Source organism: Leuciscus leuciscus (genome assembly GCF_965113295.1).
Source record: "Leuciscus leuciscus genome assembly, chromosome: 20".
In the NCBI taxonomy this organism is placed as follows: domain Eukaryota; kingdom Metazoa; phylum Chordata; class Actinopteri; order Cypriniformes; family Leuciscidae; genus Leuciscus; species Leuciscus leuciscus.
The window spans coordinates 28,853,921-28,869,764 of record NC_138744.1 but is presented as its reverse complement, the minus strand read 5'-3'; the positions used below and the strand labels follow the sequence as shown (position 1 = coordinate 28,869,764).

Genomic DNA, 15,844 nt, shown 5'->3' with positions numbered 1-15,844 from the left:
TGTAGATTTGTGGCATGCCACAGCAGCATGCCTACAGATAAAGCATAACCTCCACAGTTCAGCATCGGTGAGAACATGGAGTTTCCTGGTGTAAGTAATTGTGTTGCTATTGGCACTTCACACACACCAGGCTTTTGCCCAGCTGAACCCCTACAAGATTGCAGCCTGCTCAGCTCCATACTGGGGGTCTGAAGCTCACCCTGTGCTGACTGCGTGAAGATAGGTGTGTCAAAACATACCAAACACACTTAATACACAGGGGAAATACTATTTTTTCCGAAGGCTGAATGCAGGGTTGGTTTAATACTTCTGCTCTGCCCCATACTGAGGAAGCTCTTCCAGCCCTGTGTTTGAGGTGTGCAAGAGCCATTCATCGGGTTATTTCAAACTTGTGATGCATTTGTATGGATAACACATTATGCAGCTCAGCAGGTGTCACGCTCTAGCTGCGTCTCGCTTCAGGTATTGCTCGCTGCAGGCCATCATTTTGCGGATGGTGGGTTTCATAAATAAGTAGAACAGGTAGTAAGGACTTCCTGGAAGCATCCAGCTAGGTATTGCAAATTTCTGTTTTTCGTCTTGAAGTGACTTCATGGTTTTATTTGTAAAAGGATATGCCATCCCACCCACACCTATTCTCACTTCCAGACATCTGATACTGCCGCATGTCCAAGATAAATTTATGTCACCATGCAGATGACACAAGCAATATATGGCTGCGGTAACCCATTTCTTTGAGAAACATTAAATGTCAATATACTGACATTGTTGTTTTTTGTTGTTGTTGTTGTTTTACACAATTGTTAACAAGCTTTTATCAATACTTAAAGTCCTTTTTCTAAACTTTTAACACAGCAAAACCTACATCACACAATTAGACAAATCGTTAATTTTCTGCCCAAAACCACTCCATATTTCAAAATGCTAAAAACATTTTTCTACATATACTAACTCTATAAAAACACAACAAACCCGACTCAAAATTGAATCATTCTGTCAAAACTTTATCACTAGTTTTCTATTCAACATGAACATATAGTCAATCATAGTGCAATGACTGTCAAAATACTAACAATTGATGGCATTATGAAAACGGTATTTTCATAATTTCTTCAAAAAAAAATTATTAATTTATTTTTACTGTAAGCCATTCTACATTTTTGTTGAATGTGTGCGTTCTTGGAAAAATACTATCAAAAAGTGAATAGGTCATTACTTTATAGAATGTAGTAGAAAAAAAAGAAAAAAAGAAAAAAAAATCATAAGTGACAGCCACTGGTCAAATGGGTCCCCTATTCAGAACTTCAGTTGCCCCCTCCATTAAACTTGTTTTCAGGGGGTGGGGTGTTGATGGTGCCCCCTTAGTTCTCTTACGAGAGGTCTCTCGTACTGCGTAAGTATCTTACGCTAGGGGAAAATCCCTTTTCCGCGAGATATTGAAGCCAAAAAATTATCCTTAATTTTGTATTATTGTAAAACGCGTTGCGGCAGCATACAGACATAGGCAAGACGGCTCGTGTGCCTATTGGCTGTTCTGCGGCAACTGCAGCAGCCTATCGAGCGAGGCCTAGCGTGACGTCAGACCCAATGAGGGTGCTTCGCGCCCACTGCGTCACGTCCCGCCGAAATGGGCGTGGCTTAGGCCTATAAATCCAGCTCGCAGGCAGCTGATATCTGATTTTTCATCTCTTCAGCGAAGCACACGCATCGCTGGATCCGGAGAGAAGCCGCGCCGTCTGAGGAAGCCTTTGCAGCGGGACGAGTCGTCACTGAAGTCGCTGGCCGCGCCGCCTTCAATCGCCTTCCTGCTGCGCTATCTGGCGCCTATATCCTTTACACTCTCTGCTGTGTGTGTGTTCGCTGCCGCGACACACACTGTCTAAAAGAGCTTGCGTCTTTTTAAAGATGCCTTCCTGCGGCTCGTGCAGAGCCACACTCAGCGACGGGGACCGCCATGTGATCTGCGTTTCCTGCCTGGGTGAGGATCATGCAGCTCTCGCGCTCGCTGACGGCGGCTGCCCTCATTGCGAGCTGCTGCCTATGGCGAATCTGAGGACTCGCCTGGCATATTTCGCTGAGACTGCACCTCCGCCCGCTGTAGTGCCGCGCCGTAAAAAAGCGCCGTGCTCAGCGGGTCCCGGAACCTTCCCCCACCCGTCAAAGCTCGCCGGTTCGCCCGCCAGCTTCACCGGCTTCCTCAGTGTCTCTTCCTGACGGACAGTGGCCGCCGTCTGCCGCCGCTTCCGTCGACGACGCTGATGAGAAAGCCGCGTCGAGGGAGGATGATTCCTGCTCTCTCCTGGCATCGGGCAGTGAGGATTGGGCGAGCTCTGTGGATCTCGCGCCCTCTGCCCGCGCATCGCCAGGCAAAAGAGCTAGCATCGAGTCAGAGCGAGCCTCGGCCTCGAGTGGTCAACGCCTGAACAGCCTGCTCACAACCGGCTGGATGGATACTTTCTTCCTGGGGAGCGCGCTTCACCTGCGTCCAGACCAGCGCCTTTTCTTCCTGAGTTACATGAAGAAGTCGCTAAGTCTTGGAACGCCCCCTTCTCAGCTAGAATGCGCTCTTCTGTTTCGCTAGCATTCTCCGCTGTTGACGATGCTAAAAACAGAGGGTACCATTCGCTGCCGCCGGACGAAGAAGCAATAGCAGCCCACCTATGCCCGCCCTCCACTGGGCAGGCTGCGTCAGCGCTGCATACTATGGCCACACTGCAAATTTTCCAGGCCGATCTCCTCCGAAAGCTGGACGAGATAGGACCAGATGCAATTTGCGTGCCAGACTTGAGAAGTGCTACGGACCTCGCTCTCCGCGCTACTAAGTCTGCTGCACAGGCCATAGGACGGAGCATGGCCTCTCTCACTGTGACAGAGAGACACCTGTGGCTAACGCTCTCTGAGATGTCTGAGTCTAAGCGCGCCGCGTTCCTCGACGCTCAGCTTTCTCCTGCTGGCCTCTTCGGAACTTCCGTCAAAGATTTCGCGGAAAGATTCGCCGAGGTACAGAAAGCGTCACAGGCTATGAAGCACTTCCTGCCGAAGCGCTCCAGTTCTGCAGCAGGCCGTGCGAAACCGTCTGCTCAGAGCTCACAGCCTCAGCCTCCGCCCACCGCCGCCACTTCGCAGCGCCGACAGGCCCGAAGCGCGAGACCGCGCTCTCGCTCATCTGGCCGCCGCCCCGCGTGGGCCGCGGCCCAGGATTGCGGTAAAGCCCGAGGCCCCGAAGTCATCCTAGCACGCCTAGGGAAACGACGGTGTTCAAGTCCCGCTGCGGCCGGACTTCCACCAAAACTCATCGCTCGTCCAGTTCCAAGAAATGTGACTGTTCCAGTGTATTTTGCAGTCAACAAGCCGGTTCCACTGCCCGCTTGCCTGCACACAAATGCCGTTTTCACGGCTACCCAGATAAATCCCACAAAGAGTGTATTTTCTGGTGTCCCGGCCACGGCCGATGGTGTTATGAGTGTAGACAAAATGCCCACTGCCCAGTGTTCATTCCTACACACAAGCACAGCCCGTCACACAGGGCTCGCGCACATAAAATCGACCCAGTTCGGTTGCGCATTAAACGTAGCAGATGTGCCCACTGCCAAGTGCCCACAATCACTACGTTCTGCATGTCTCGAGGTTTCTGTAAAAACGAAACCAACGTGCATTCGCTCTGCTCAGCCGGACAATGCTCTCGGTGTGGTAAATGTGCCCACTATCCCGCGCCCACATCCACGCATAGACATGACAAGTCCTACGGGACTCGCCCAGCCCTCCCCCTCTCGGTTAACCACCGCAGAGGAGTCGAGCGCGGGCAATCTGCCCGCTGTTATCAGTGCGCCCTCTGCCTCAAATGTCATAAGCGCGACGCTTATGTTGCAGCACACCGAAGCCCCTCTGTCGCTGAACGACCAGAGCGCGCTTCGCATTCAACCCCTAGCCATTCGTGCAGATGCATGGGCAAGGCTACCCGGGGTTTCGAAATGGGTGCTAGACATTATAGAAAGAGGCTATTCGCTACAGTTTCGCCGACACCTTCGCCGCTACGTGACGCGCGTCGAGGCACGTAAAAACAGAAGTAGCACACCTACTTCGGGCCGAAATTTTTAAACTGTTGAGCAAAGGGGCCATAGAGCCGTTATCTCAAGCTCAGAGCGAAGGAGGGCTATACAGCAGATACTTCCTGTTACCGAAAAAAGACGGGGGTCTCAGACCCATACTAGATCTAAGGCAACTGAACAGAGTGCTTGCAAAGCGACAGTTCAGAATGCTCACGACCAGAAAAATCCTAGCGCAGATTCGCCGAGGAGATTGGTTTCTATAGATCTGAAAGACGCGTATTTTCAAATACAGATAGCGTCACGTCACAGGCGATATTTGAGATTCGCCTTCGAGGGCCAGGCATATCAGTACACATTTACGATGTGCATGGACGCAGCGCTCACACCCCTCAGACTACAGGGCATGCGAGTGTTGAACTACTTGGACGATTGGCTAATTCTAGCTCAATCTCACTCGGTGCTCATAGAGCACAGGACCATTTTACTCGATCACCTCGAGAATCTGGGCGAATCAATTGGGCGAAGAGTTCTCTGTCCCCCAGACAGATAATATATTTTCTGGGCACAGAACTGGACTCGCTGTCTATGATAGCGCGACTGTCACCACAGCGCGTACTAGACATTCAGAGCGCAGCGAGCTCTTTCCGCTGCGGCGCATCGGTCCCGCTCAAGAAATTTCAGAGGATGCTAGGTCTCATGGCCTCAGCATCATCAGTACTTCAGCTGGGCTTGCTTCGCATGCGCCCGCTACAGTTCTGGCTGAAAGCGTGAGTGCCGCGCCGAGCGTGGGCTTCCGGTCTGCTTCGTCTCAAGGTCAATCAGAAATGCATCGCAGCTCTGAAACCTTGGAAAGCAAACGACTGGTACCAATCAGGTGTAAGCCTGGGGACTTACTCGAGTGTGAAGATAGTGTCTACGGACGCATCCACCTCGGGATGGGGAGCGCTGCTCGAGGGCAGACCGTTCTTCGGCCAATGGTCAGAACGTGAGAAGCTTCTACACATAAACTGCCTCGAAATGCTGGCAGTAGACAACGCGCTGACGCGTTTCTGTCCCCAAATACGAGGACACCACGTCCTGGTCCGCTCGGACAACATGCCAGTGGTGTCCTACATAAATCGCCAGGGCGGCCTCAGGTCCCGAAACCTGCACAGGCTGACAGAACGCCTCCTGGTGTGGGCTCAGCGCAACCTGCTCTCGCTGAGAGCAGCGCATGTGCCAGGGCTCCTAAACGTAGGACCGGACAGACGGAAGTAGACCTGTTCGCGTCTCAAGAAAACGCTCACTGTCTGGAATTTTTCTCCAAGAGCAGGGACGCGCTGGCTCATGTATGGCCCCGCTGCCCGCTCTATGCCTTCCCTCCGGTCTCTCTCCTGCCTCAGGTGATAGAACGGATCAGGGAAGAAGGATGCTCAGTGCTACTCGTAGCGCCGTTCTGGAAAAACCAACCCTGGTTCCCAGTTCTGATGCAGCTAGCGAGCACTGCCCCATGGCCAGTGCCAGTGAGGAGGGACCTCCTCTCTCAGGCCAAGGGCTCGATTTGGCATCCGCGCCCAGAGCTGTGGTCCCTTCATGTTTGGGCCATCAACGGGTACCCGCTGACCTCCCAAGCGGAGTGTTAAACACGATCACACAGGCTAGAGCTCCGTCTACGAAATGGTCAGTGTTCTCCAGCTGGTGCACAGCTCGTGGCGTGTCGCCCCCAGACTGTGGGGTGACGGAGGTTCTCTCCTTCCTACAAGAGCTGTTGGACAAGGGCAGGACCCCTTCCACGCTCAAAGTTTATGTGGCGGCCATAGCAGCGTTCTCAAAAACAACGCTTGGTCAGTCAATAGGACGGAACGATTTAGTCATCCACTTCCTTGGAGGAGCTAAGAGACTGAATCCTCCCAGACCTCCCTCAGTCCCTGTATGGGACCTTTCTACGGTGCTGGAAGCCATGAAAGGTGACTCATTCGAGCCTTTACAGACGATTGATCTTAAACACCTGTCTTTCAAGACAGTGTTTCTTCTGGCTTTCGCTTCAGTGAAGCGCATAGGGGACTTACACGCGCTCTCAGTAAGCGCGACGTGCATGGAGTTTGGGCCTAATGACTCAAGAGTTATACTCAAACCTAAGCACGGTTATGTTCCAAAATCCCTCAACACACCGTTTAGGGCACAGGTCATTGCCCTGTCAGCCCTACCGGTCTCTGACGAGGAAGGAGACGCGAGCTTCCTTTGTCCAGTCAGGGCATTAAGAGCTTATGTGTCTCGCTCATCTGTCTTCAGACAGACGGAGCAGCTCTTCGTTTCGTTCAGCGGACGTTCCAAGGGACTAGCCGCGTCGAAACAGAGCCTATCCAGATGGATAGTTGACGCCATTGCGCTGGCGTACACTTCCAAGGGTATGCAGTGCCCATTGGGTGTCAGAGCGCACTCCACAAGAAGCATGGCTTCATCGTGGGCCTGGTCAAGTGGGATTGCCTTGCAAGATATATGTATGGCGGCAGGCTGGGCCTCCCCGTCTACATTTATAAGGTCTTATAACCTAGAGGTTCCTGCCTTACAGGCCAGGCTGTTGTCGGTCTAAATATACCAGTACTGTCTGTTCTGATGCTATCGGTTCAGAATACTGTGTCTGCTGAGCACTGCTCGATGAGCACTGCTCGCTGATCGACCGCAAAATGCTTATGGGCAAACGAATAAGACCCACAATTTTCGATCAGTTTAGGCCGTACAGACACGGCAGGCAAAAACATCGGTCAATTTTTTCACTGGTCAATTTTGAGATTTTGGGTTATTTGTCTTCAATAACATGTATTCTTTTAGACTTGTGCTGAAAAAAAGTCCAAAATACACATTTAGGTCTTTATTTTACTACACTTTGTCTGTTTGAGTGTGCAGATTTCGCCTAAATTCATCAAAAGTTGGTGTTCTAAATCATCCCGCTGCTCCGCGATCGCTGTCTGGTGCACCATCATCACACACCGTTAGAAAGCTCTCTCTCTCCTTTGCAATGCTGTCGGATCCAAATATGGTCATTTCCTGTCTATCAGCAACAAATCATGAAAGTAAAACAGGGCTGCGTTCAGCCCCGACAAAACGTTGCACAACGTTTTTTAAACAGAAACGGTGATGCGTTGAACACACTGTTCTGATGACGCAAGAGTTGCAACTATGGCAGCTGAGAAGGCCATTCTTTGTGTTCTTTGTGAAGAATTTTCGGAGCCTGATGAAGTCGGTATAAACGTGTTTAATTCTACAAAATATGCCCGATGTTACAGTTACTGCACTTGCCGCCAGAACAAAAGAGAACATCCCTTCTACACCAAATGTCATACACTTGCAATGAAGCTAAAAATATAAACAACTACATCATTATGTTGATATCCTATATTTTTACAATAAAACTTACGACAAACATGTCTTCTAATATCATCAGTTGTTGCGTATACCGAGCTGCATCGAACACATTTGTAAATTACTTTCCTTGAACCCATTGTGCGAGTTCACTTTAATACCGCGTGCTTTATATACATGTTGCTGCTGATTGGACTGCAGTTCTGACACACCCACCAAACAAGAGAAAACGTATCTCAAACCCCGTTGCACACCGTTTCCAGGAAACATGACGTTCAACCCGGAAACCGTAGCAAAACGTTGCGCACCGTTTTGAACTTGAACGTGCCCCAGGTGATTTAACTCGAAATGCGCAATCTCATTGGCTGATGCCAATTTCTGACAACGTGATTCGTTCAGAATCGTCACGTGACGTGCTCTGACATTTCCGCGGTAGTTCAAAATGTTGAAAGATATGCGTGTAAAATTCTCTCGGAGAAGCCGAAAACAGTTGTCATTAGCTAGAAGACACTTACCAACGAAGACAAAATATGATGAAATGCCATCACATAGTGCATGGGTCTAGCACATAGTGCACTATTTTTTTCATGAGAGCTGCACTGATGGGACCAAATCAGTAGGAGAGCCATACGTCGTCCTTTCAGTTTCGGTTCTCAATCGATCAAGTGTTTACATGTTCTCTCGATAAACCACCTCTTTCAATCCTATCGAAATTATTTGTAATAGAGCTGACACTTTGAGCTTGTAATGGGTTATGTTATAGCCCTTATTTTTTATGTTTTTAAGAAATATCTGTAGTGACTGACTGCATGATATCGCCGTATTTTTTACAGCCATGCGAGCCACAAATTAAAGCTTGGCGGGCCGCATGAGGCTCACGAGCCGTGCAATGAGTAACCCTGACATAGTGCGTTGATGCGTTACGAACCAGCTGTAACATTTTGAACACATCTAAATGTACAGTAAGTCAAAAAGACACATTACATTTCAAAGCACTTAAAACCCACAAGCCAAATCCTGAAAACAGTCCCCTCAGTCAGCTGATGGTGAAGCTAACCAACCAGGCTCCCTTCAGCACTGGTTCAAAACAACTCAACATATCAATATTTAGAACATTGGAGAAAGCAAACAAAGTAGACTAAATTGTTATTTGACAGAGTATCTCCACACTGTCAGAGAAGAAGAGACGGATCCTGACTAAATACAGGCTCAGTGACCACCAACTGGGTCAGACAGAGATGCACTTCCTCCTCCACTAGGAAAAAGTATCTTCACTAAGTGATTTACACCTTGGACAAATAGCCAAAAGAATAAAACTTCACAAAGTTAGCACCAGAAAAGAAGCTGGAAGTTCTCCTAGGGTACATCAGCTCCACTGACAGCTAAATATGTATCTGACTGAGGGACTGTGATATACCGGTATTTAGTTTTTCCATTCCACCTGTGTGATGGACTGTTGATGTGTTGTTTTGGATGTTATGATCAGTGATGGATGAAGCAATAATGAGTTTTGGATGTTAAACAGTGTGATACATGGATTTTACTTGGACTTAAAGCATATTTTGTCTGTAATTCATGGCTTTCAATAGACATTTTATGCCTAAAAATAGGGCGGAAATCAATTTTGTTAAGGCTATTGGCAGTATTTTCTGATTTACAGGGTAACAAAAGGGGATATTCATAATCCCCTCTGATAATGTCTTTTCATTGAATATATCAACAAAATGCAAAAATAATTTTGAACCTTGTTTTTTTCAATGGTCAGATTCGTCACTTCAAAATATATGCAAATTAATGCATATTTAATTAGATATAGCCTCATTAGCATATTTCTCCTATTCATGTGAGTAATCAACTGGTAAAGTTTGATGGTCATATCTGTAAGTTAACCATTTTACCCTATTCACCTGTCTCGCCTTAAGTAGAAATAAAATCAAAAGAGAAAAACAAAACAAGACTGGGATGCACAGGAGTAATAACTAACTTGAACAAGACAAGTAAAAAAATAAATAAAAAAATAGCAACAAGGATACACTAGACCTAGAAAACAATCAAATAGAACTAGAGCATAGTGATGGGATGGTTGATACCAGGGCTCTGATACTCCGACACAGTTTTCAAAGCTCTATTGTATCACACACTGTACCGATGCTTGTATTGAAATTACAATACCACGTGATTGATGACGTTTGAAGCTTCGAACGGCATGCGGTATCCGAAGGTCAGAACAGCTGGTTTGAAAAAATTGCCGTTTTGCCACCCCTGAAACCTGATGCATAAAAGGGAAATGATTATCGAGAAGGCAGTATTTATTTAAATGATTTAACACTTTAGCTACTTTCCTATAACATGAATTGTATATATCTATATACTGTATATATATATATATATATATATATATATATATATATATATATATATATATATTGATTACTTATTATGATCACATACTGTACTTGTATATTTTTTATTATTGATCAATATGTGAATCGGTTGACCAGGCTACACATGACACAAGCTCTGGTCTCATTGGCACAAATTCATTTAGATCAGATTAGATATAATGTAACTGTAATGATCCCAGATTGATTCTACTCATGTCACGGACTTCTAAAGCTTTGTTTGGTCACGTGCTTTTTCTTCTTTGCAGTGATTTGTTAGTCATGGTGGAGAAAGCAAGTCTGACCACCAGATGTCGCTAATGCGCATTGTGTTAAAAGGTTCGAGTAATGAAACGTTTTTCAACACAATTTGATGAGAGCCTCAGACGCTTCAGAAAGCCTTGCATCTTGAAGCATCACTACTAGAGCATAGATAAACTGCAGAAACACAGAGCATGAGCAGAGCACATGAGGCACAGGTGAACATAAGCAAATGAGGAATTGACAAGGACTAAACAAGGGGGGGGGTGGTAATGGGAAACAAGGAGGTGGGATGGGAGGAGCACATGGTCAACACAACAAAGACAGAGCCATGTGCTCAGACACAAGACAAACAAGGAAACATTAAACAGTGACAAAACAGATAAGACTGTCAGGGTAGGACCCTGACTATTAGGTCTTCATTTCTGTCACGCTGTGTTAAAGCATTTGCAAATAAGACCAGAAAGATCCATGATTTTGGTATAGAGTAAGCTTGTGTGCAAAGCAAATGTAAGTATTTTAGAAATCAGCCTGGTCTCATAGTTACAGTTTTTCTCAATCAATTTGACATTTCTCCAAATTAATGTAGTTGCTCTCAAAACAATTAACACAGCAAACTAAACACACTCAAATGTTGGCAAAACATTTCAGTATTCACTGCATAATGAAGCACTGCATTGTATTCTAGTCTGGCATTTATCAAAAATAAATACTAACATCAAAACTACAAATGTGTTCTCTGTTGATTTAATAATAAATTCAGCTGTAGATACACAAATACATGAATGAAAATACATGTTTTTTCGTGTTCTTTAATCGTGTTCTTCGAAGTTTTTTAATGATGAGTTTAGTTTTATAACAGTGAGTTTTCACACAAAAAAACTAAACAAATAAGTACATAAATACATAAATGTACTGCAATCATTGAATCAATGAACTTTATAGATCTTGCCTTTCATTTACATCTGGTCAGAGAATTTCATCAACGCATATATTTTTATAAGTCATGGATCGTGGGGAAAAAGGCGTGAATACTGGATCCATCCTTGTGCCTCAACTTCTCCACAGGCCTCTTCCATCGTTTGAAGAAGACTTACTTGGTTGTAAGGGTAATACTTTCCATCTCCAAGAGGAGAATCATCCTGAAATGTGGATGATGCTCAAAACACTGTTGCACCAGTGCCAATTAATAAATTGGAAATTTTCCCAAACTACACAATTTCACTCAATTTGCTCCAGATCATCCTGTGGAAAGTGGATTTCATTGAGGGAGTTAAACATTTGGAAGCCTTTCTGTGTTGTGCGTAGGGGTGTGATGGTTAGTATATGACCGTGAGACCGACGGTTATAGTTGAACACCGTCATTAGAACTCTATAACCGCCAAAACCGTGTTATTAAAATATTTTTTACAAACATTTATCATCATAGAGAAGGTTTAAATACTAATTAAAAACAATTGTTAACAGTCTGTGTTATTAATAGTCTACGTCGTTTCCAACTGTATTTGATTCAAGTACCCCCTGACCGACCGCCAATCATTTGAGATAGAAATAAAAGCTATGACTATGATATAGTGATGTGCCATCATTATGAGATTTATTAAACAAATGAAAAACATTTGCAATAATACACATTAGCAATAAACATTTGCAATAATAAACAACGTATCATTACTGATAACTGACCGTGCAGTTTAATTACCCCTTGACTGGCCCCAAACATGTTCGATAAAAGAAACATATACAGTGTGTATATAGCCTATATGATGTGTATTACAAAACAATTGTAATAAAAGATATGATCATAAGATGCGCAATATATCGGGAGACATGGTTTTTACCACTTAATGAAGTTTTGTTTTGTAAATCGTCAGACATGATTTTTACCACTTCATTAAGTTTTGCTTTGTAGAAAGCCTTTCTTTAAAGCGAATTTCATTTTGTACAAATTGTATCTTAATTTCAATAAATGTTTCATCAACCAATTGCATGTATTTAATAAATAAAAGCAAATATAGCAGACAATATAATTACCATGACATTGAGGCGCCGGCGCGCCGTGTTCACTTACATTGCATTGTTAAAAGCCTTTCTTTAAAGCGAATTTCGTTTTGTACAAATTGTATCTTAATTTTAATAAATGTTTCATCAACCAATTGCATGTATTTAATCAATAAAAAGCAAATATAGCAGAGAATATAATAACCGTGACATGGAGGTGCTGCCACGCCATGTTCACTTGCATTGCATTGCAAACTAGAGCGCATCTCATCGTAAATGAATGAAACTCAGCGTAGGCCTATGCCTCATACATTAGCATTAAATATATTTGGTCAAAAAACGTTGGTGCGAATGATGAGTTTTGTGATGCGGTTGCGGATGAAATAATCAGAGGTGGAAAGAGTACTGAAAATTTGTACTCAAGTACAAGTACCGTTACATTGCTGAAATAATACTCAATTACAAGTAAAAGTACTGGTGTCAAAAAAGTAATTAAGTAAAAGTACAAATTACTCTTCTCAAAAACTACTCGGAGTACTAGTTACTAATTACTTTTTAGCTGGCGATAGTTAATGCATTACCAATAAAAATATACAACCAAATCATAGATTTATGTAGAAAATAGCTACTTTTAACACATTTTTACCTTATTGTCGAAGGACATTAATTAGTGGATACTGGAATTTCTAACTTCAATATGACACCTTGAAATATGTCAATATTCAGTAGGCCTAGCCTATAATTTTTAATACCATCGGGAAAACTACTACATACTAAATATTTTAATATCTACATTTTTGTCCATCCATTTTGTCAAGGCAATCATTATTTTCAAGCATTGAAAAGCACAACACTCATTGTAACAGTAATCTATTTGAATGGAAAAGTTTAATTCAAGTCTTCTGAAGAGACACGTCCACTTTATAAGGAGAGATTTTAATTCAGGCTTTTGTTTACATATTTAAACATTGATCAATAACCATTACAATAATCTAATATTTACTCACTCAGTGTATTTGTCTTTACAATAGGGTAACGTGAACTGTTGCAATAGCTCACACACAGCACGAGGAAGCTTGATTTCAATTCAAACTGAATTTAATTTGCAAAAAGACTAGATTTTTCATAACTTTTGACAGCGTTTAATTCAAGAGCATGGAGAGATTGGAGCTGGACGTCATTTGAGTCTGCAGTGAGAACCACTTGGAGAGATTCGCGATTACACATGATATGACACACAGTCCGAGAGCGCACACTCAATATCCGAGTCCAGTTCATTCGTAGCCTACATTTGAGAGCTCGCGTCCAGTTTTCTGCGATTACATGAATGTGCCCTCGCGTTATAATATTGTTCGTGACATTTGCCATTAAAATATGCCATAGAAACTTGCAGGTATTAATAAAATTATGCGTAATAGGCCTACCTGCAATCCCGCGCTGAGGGGAGGCGGGTGTGTCAAACTCGCTGTCGTTGAGATGAGAGAATGAGAACACGCAGCTGGTATCGTATTGGTGTATAGGCCAAAATGAGTATTGACAGATATTTCAGTATTGATATGTATCAAAATATAGATATTTTGACAGTACTACTATGTAGTTTGTTGTTCCAAACTTTCAGTCCAGCCATTAATCACTCTGAGCTCCTCGCCTCCTTCATGATCAGCTCTTCAAAACCTGCTGCGACTGCGGCGGCTTTCATTCAATCCAAATATCAGGGGTTTTATTGGTCCGTTTACGATCGAATATTTTTATTGGCTACCGAAATGCCATTCAAAGATTTGAATATCAATTCAAATTGTACTCAGTAACGAAATGTGATTTTACAAGTAGCGAAGTAGATTACTTAGCTTAATATGTACTTGAGTACAAGTAAAATTACAGATTTAAAAATATACTCAAAAAAGTACAAGTACCCAAAAAAACGACTTAATTACAGTAACGTGAGTAGTTGTAATTCGTTACTTCCACCTCTGGAAATAATACCCCATCCGCGTATCTCTATCGATAACAACATTGAACACTACACAAATATTATTTTTATTTTTTTAATTTAGGCGATCAAGTAGCTAATCAGTGTCTGCTGTTTATTCAAACTAAGTTGTCCTATAACAGACGAACGTCGCAACGCACGTATCATAAAAAAATTATATACAACGTCTAACTTCCTTTTGAAATATCTGCTCTCTCTTAAGGTTTATGTCAGCTTACACAGAGTCACTGAGGAGTCAGGCAGAAGAGTAAACCCTGTATATAAGGGTCCTTTGAATTTAGTGTGGTGCGTGTGTAGGTGCCTGCATTCATTACTAATACTGTAATATGACAGACTTCCAAATTCCAAGTCCACATAAACTCCAACTCTATTGGACTGAGTAATCACTGGGAATGCACAAGTAATCTCATTATTCTGCCAGAGTTTTGATTTGCCATCCAGACAGAGGAGAGCAGGGAAAGTGTTATGAACTCCCAATATACTCTCTTTTCTATCTGAGGTCTTATAAGCCACACCCACACCAACTCCACCCTCACACTCCACCTCAAAATAACAGCGACCATTCAGAGCCTCTGTGCATATGGCCTGGGGATACAGTTTGCATCTTTCAGGATGCTCAGGATATTTCTGCTCCTCTGTAGTTTCCGATATTCTCTGGTTTCCTTTGGAGAGTTTCAGACGTGGATGTACTGTGTTTGGATCCACTGTGAGCTGACAGGCATCTGCAGAAAACAGGGGATTTGTTGTCATTTGTTAGTGGCAACCAGTTTTGAGGGTAATGGATTACAAGTACCACAAGTTACATAATCAGATACTTTAAGTAACTAGTGAAGTAATGCATTATTTTAAAATTTACAACAAATATCCGAGTAACTTTTTCATTAAGTAATGCACTTTACTTTGTTTTCCCATTTATTGACTGACAGCTCTCCTGTCCCTATATTGAGAGAAATCGTAGAGGCATTGTGTGCGCTATGTAAACATGATTGTTATTGTACTTCTAGACTAAGGGCCCTATGCAAGTATTTTTTGCTAGTTTCAGTCCGACACAGTTATCATTTTCACATCCTGCGCCACATTGTTTAAATAGCAAATGCATTTGCACCCATTTATGCGCCCATGGTCTGATCTGAAAACGAGGTGTGTTCAGGCGCATTGTTGGCACGTTGCTATTTTGAGGGAACTGAAATAGGCTGCGCCATTGACCAACTGAAACCTGATGTAAAGCCAATGGGGCAATATTTTTTTAGTTATTTTAAGAGCGCGTTAGTAATGTGCGCCTATAGGCGGGTCCACAATTGCCACTCTGCTTTATACACACACAGGGTACACACACGCGCAGCTGCACACAAACTAGCCAAATCTTAAAAATAAAAGGATTACAATGTAAAAGATTAATATTGTGTACATAAAGATATAGTGGAATTCGGCTTGTCCCGTAGATGGTCTGCTTGTGCGCTTTAACCTCACACACGAGCAGATCCGTTTCCTCTCTGGAGAAGCATTCAGTCTTTTCGGTGGCAAATTCCGTCATGTAATTAGCAATCCGCCATGGCGTGAGTGCAACTGGCTTTTAAAGGGAATGGGAGATGAGACTCTGGTTGGTTTATTTCACGTTATGCCCAAAATACACCCATTACTCATTAAGAGAATAGGGACAACCCTTTTAGACCATGAGCTGGGCGCGCCAACCATTTTTCCTGTCATTAAACTAGCAAAAGTGGATTTGGACACGCCCTAAGTGCACTTGCACTGTGCGCCTTAGACCATGCACGTACATTGTTAAAATAGGGCCCTATAAGTTGAATTAATATCCAAAT

At 43.6% G+C, this 15,844-nt stretch overlaps 1 protein-coding gene and 1 long non-coding RNA gene across 7 annotated transcripts in view; one reads left to right on the top strand and one right to left on the bottom strand.

The window, feature by feature from the left end:
- LOC309484284 overlaps positions 1-15,844 on the top strand; it is a 278,513-nt gene that overhangs the window by 221,499 nt on the left and 41,170 nt on the right. The window lies entirely within an intron of this gene.
- Positions 11,606-15,844, bottom strand: part of LOC309484077 (NACHT, LRR and PYD domains-containing protein 3) — a 39,548-nt gene continuing 35,309 nt past the window's right edge. For all 6 annotated transcript variants that reach the window (XM_082150250.1, XM_082150249.1, XM_082150251.1 and 3 more), the window contains one exon: positions 11,606-14,746. In XM_082150250.1, the coding sequence (XP_082006376.1) occupies positions 14,229-14,746 (518 nt within the window). In that variant the 3' untranslated portion in view covers positions 11,606-14,228. The remainder of the gene's footprint in view (positions 14,747-15,844) is intronic.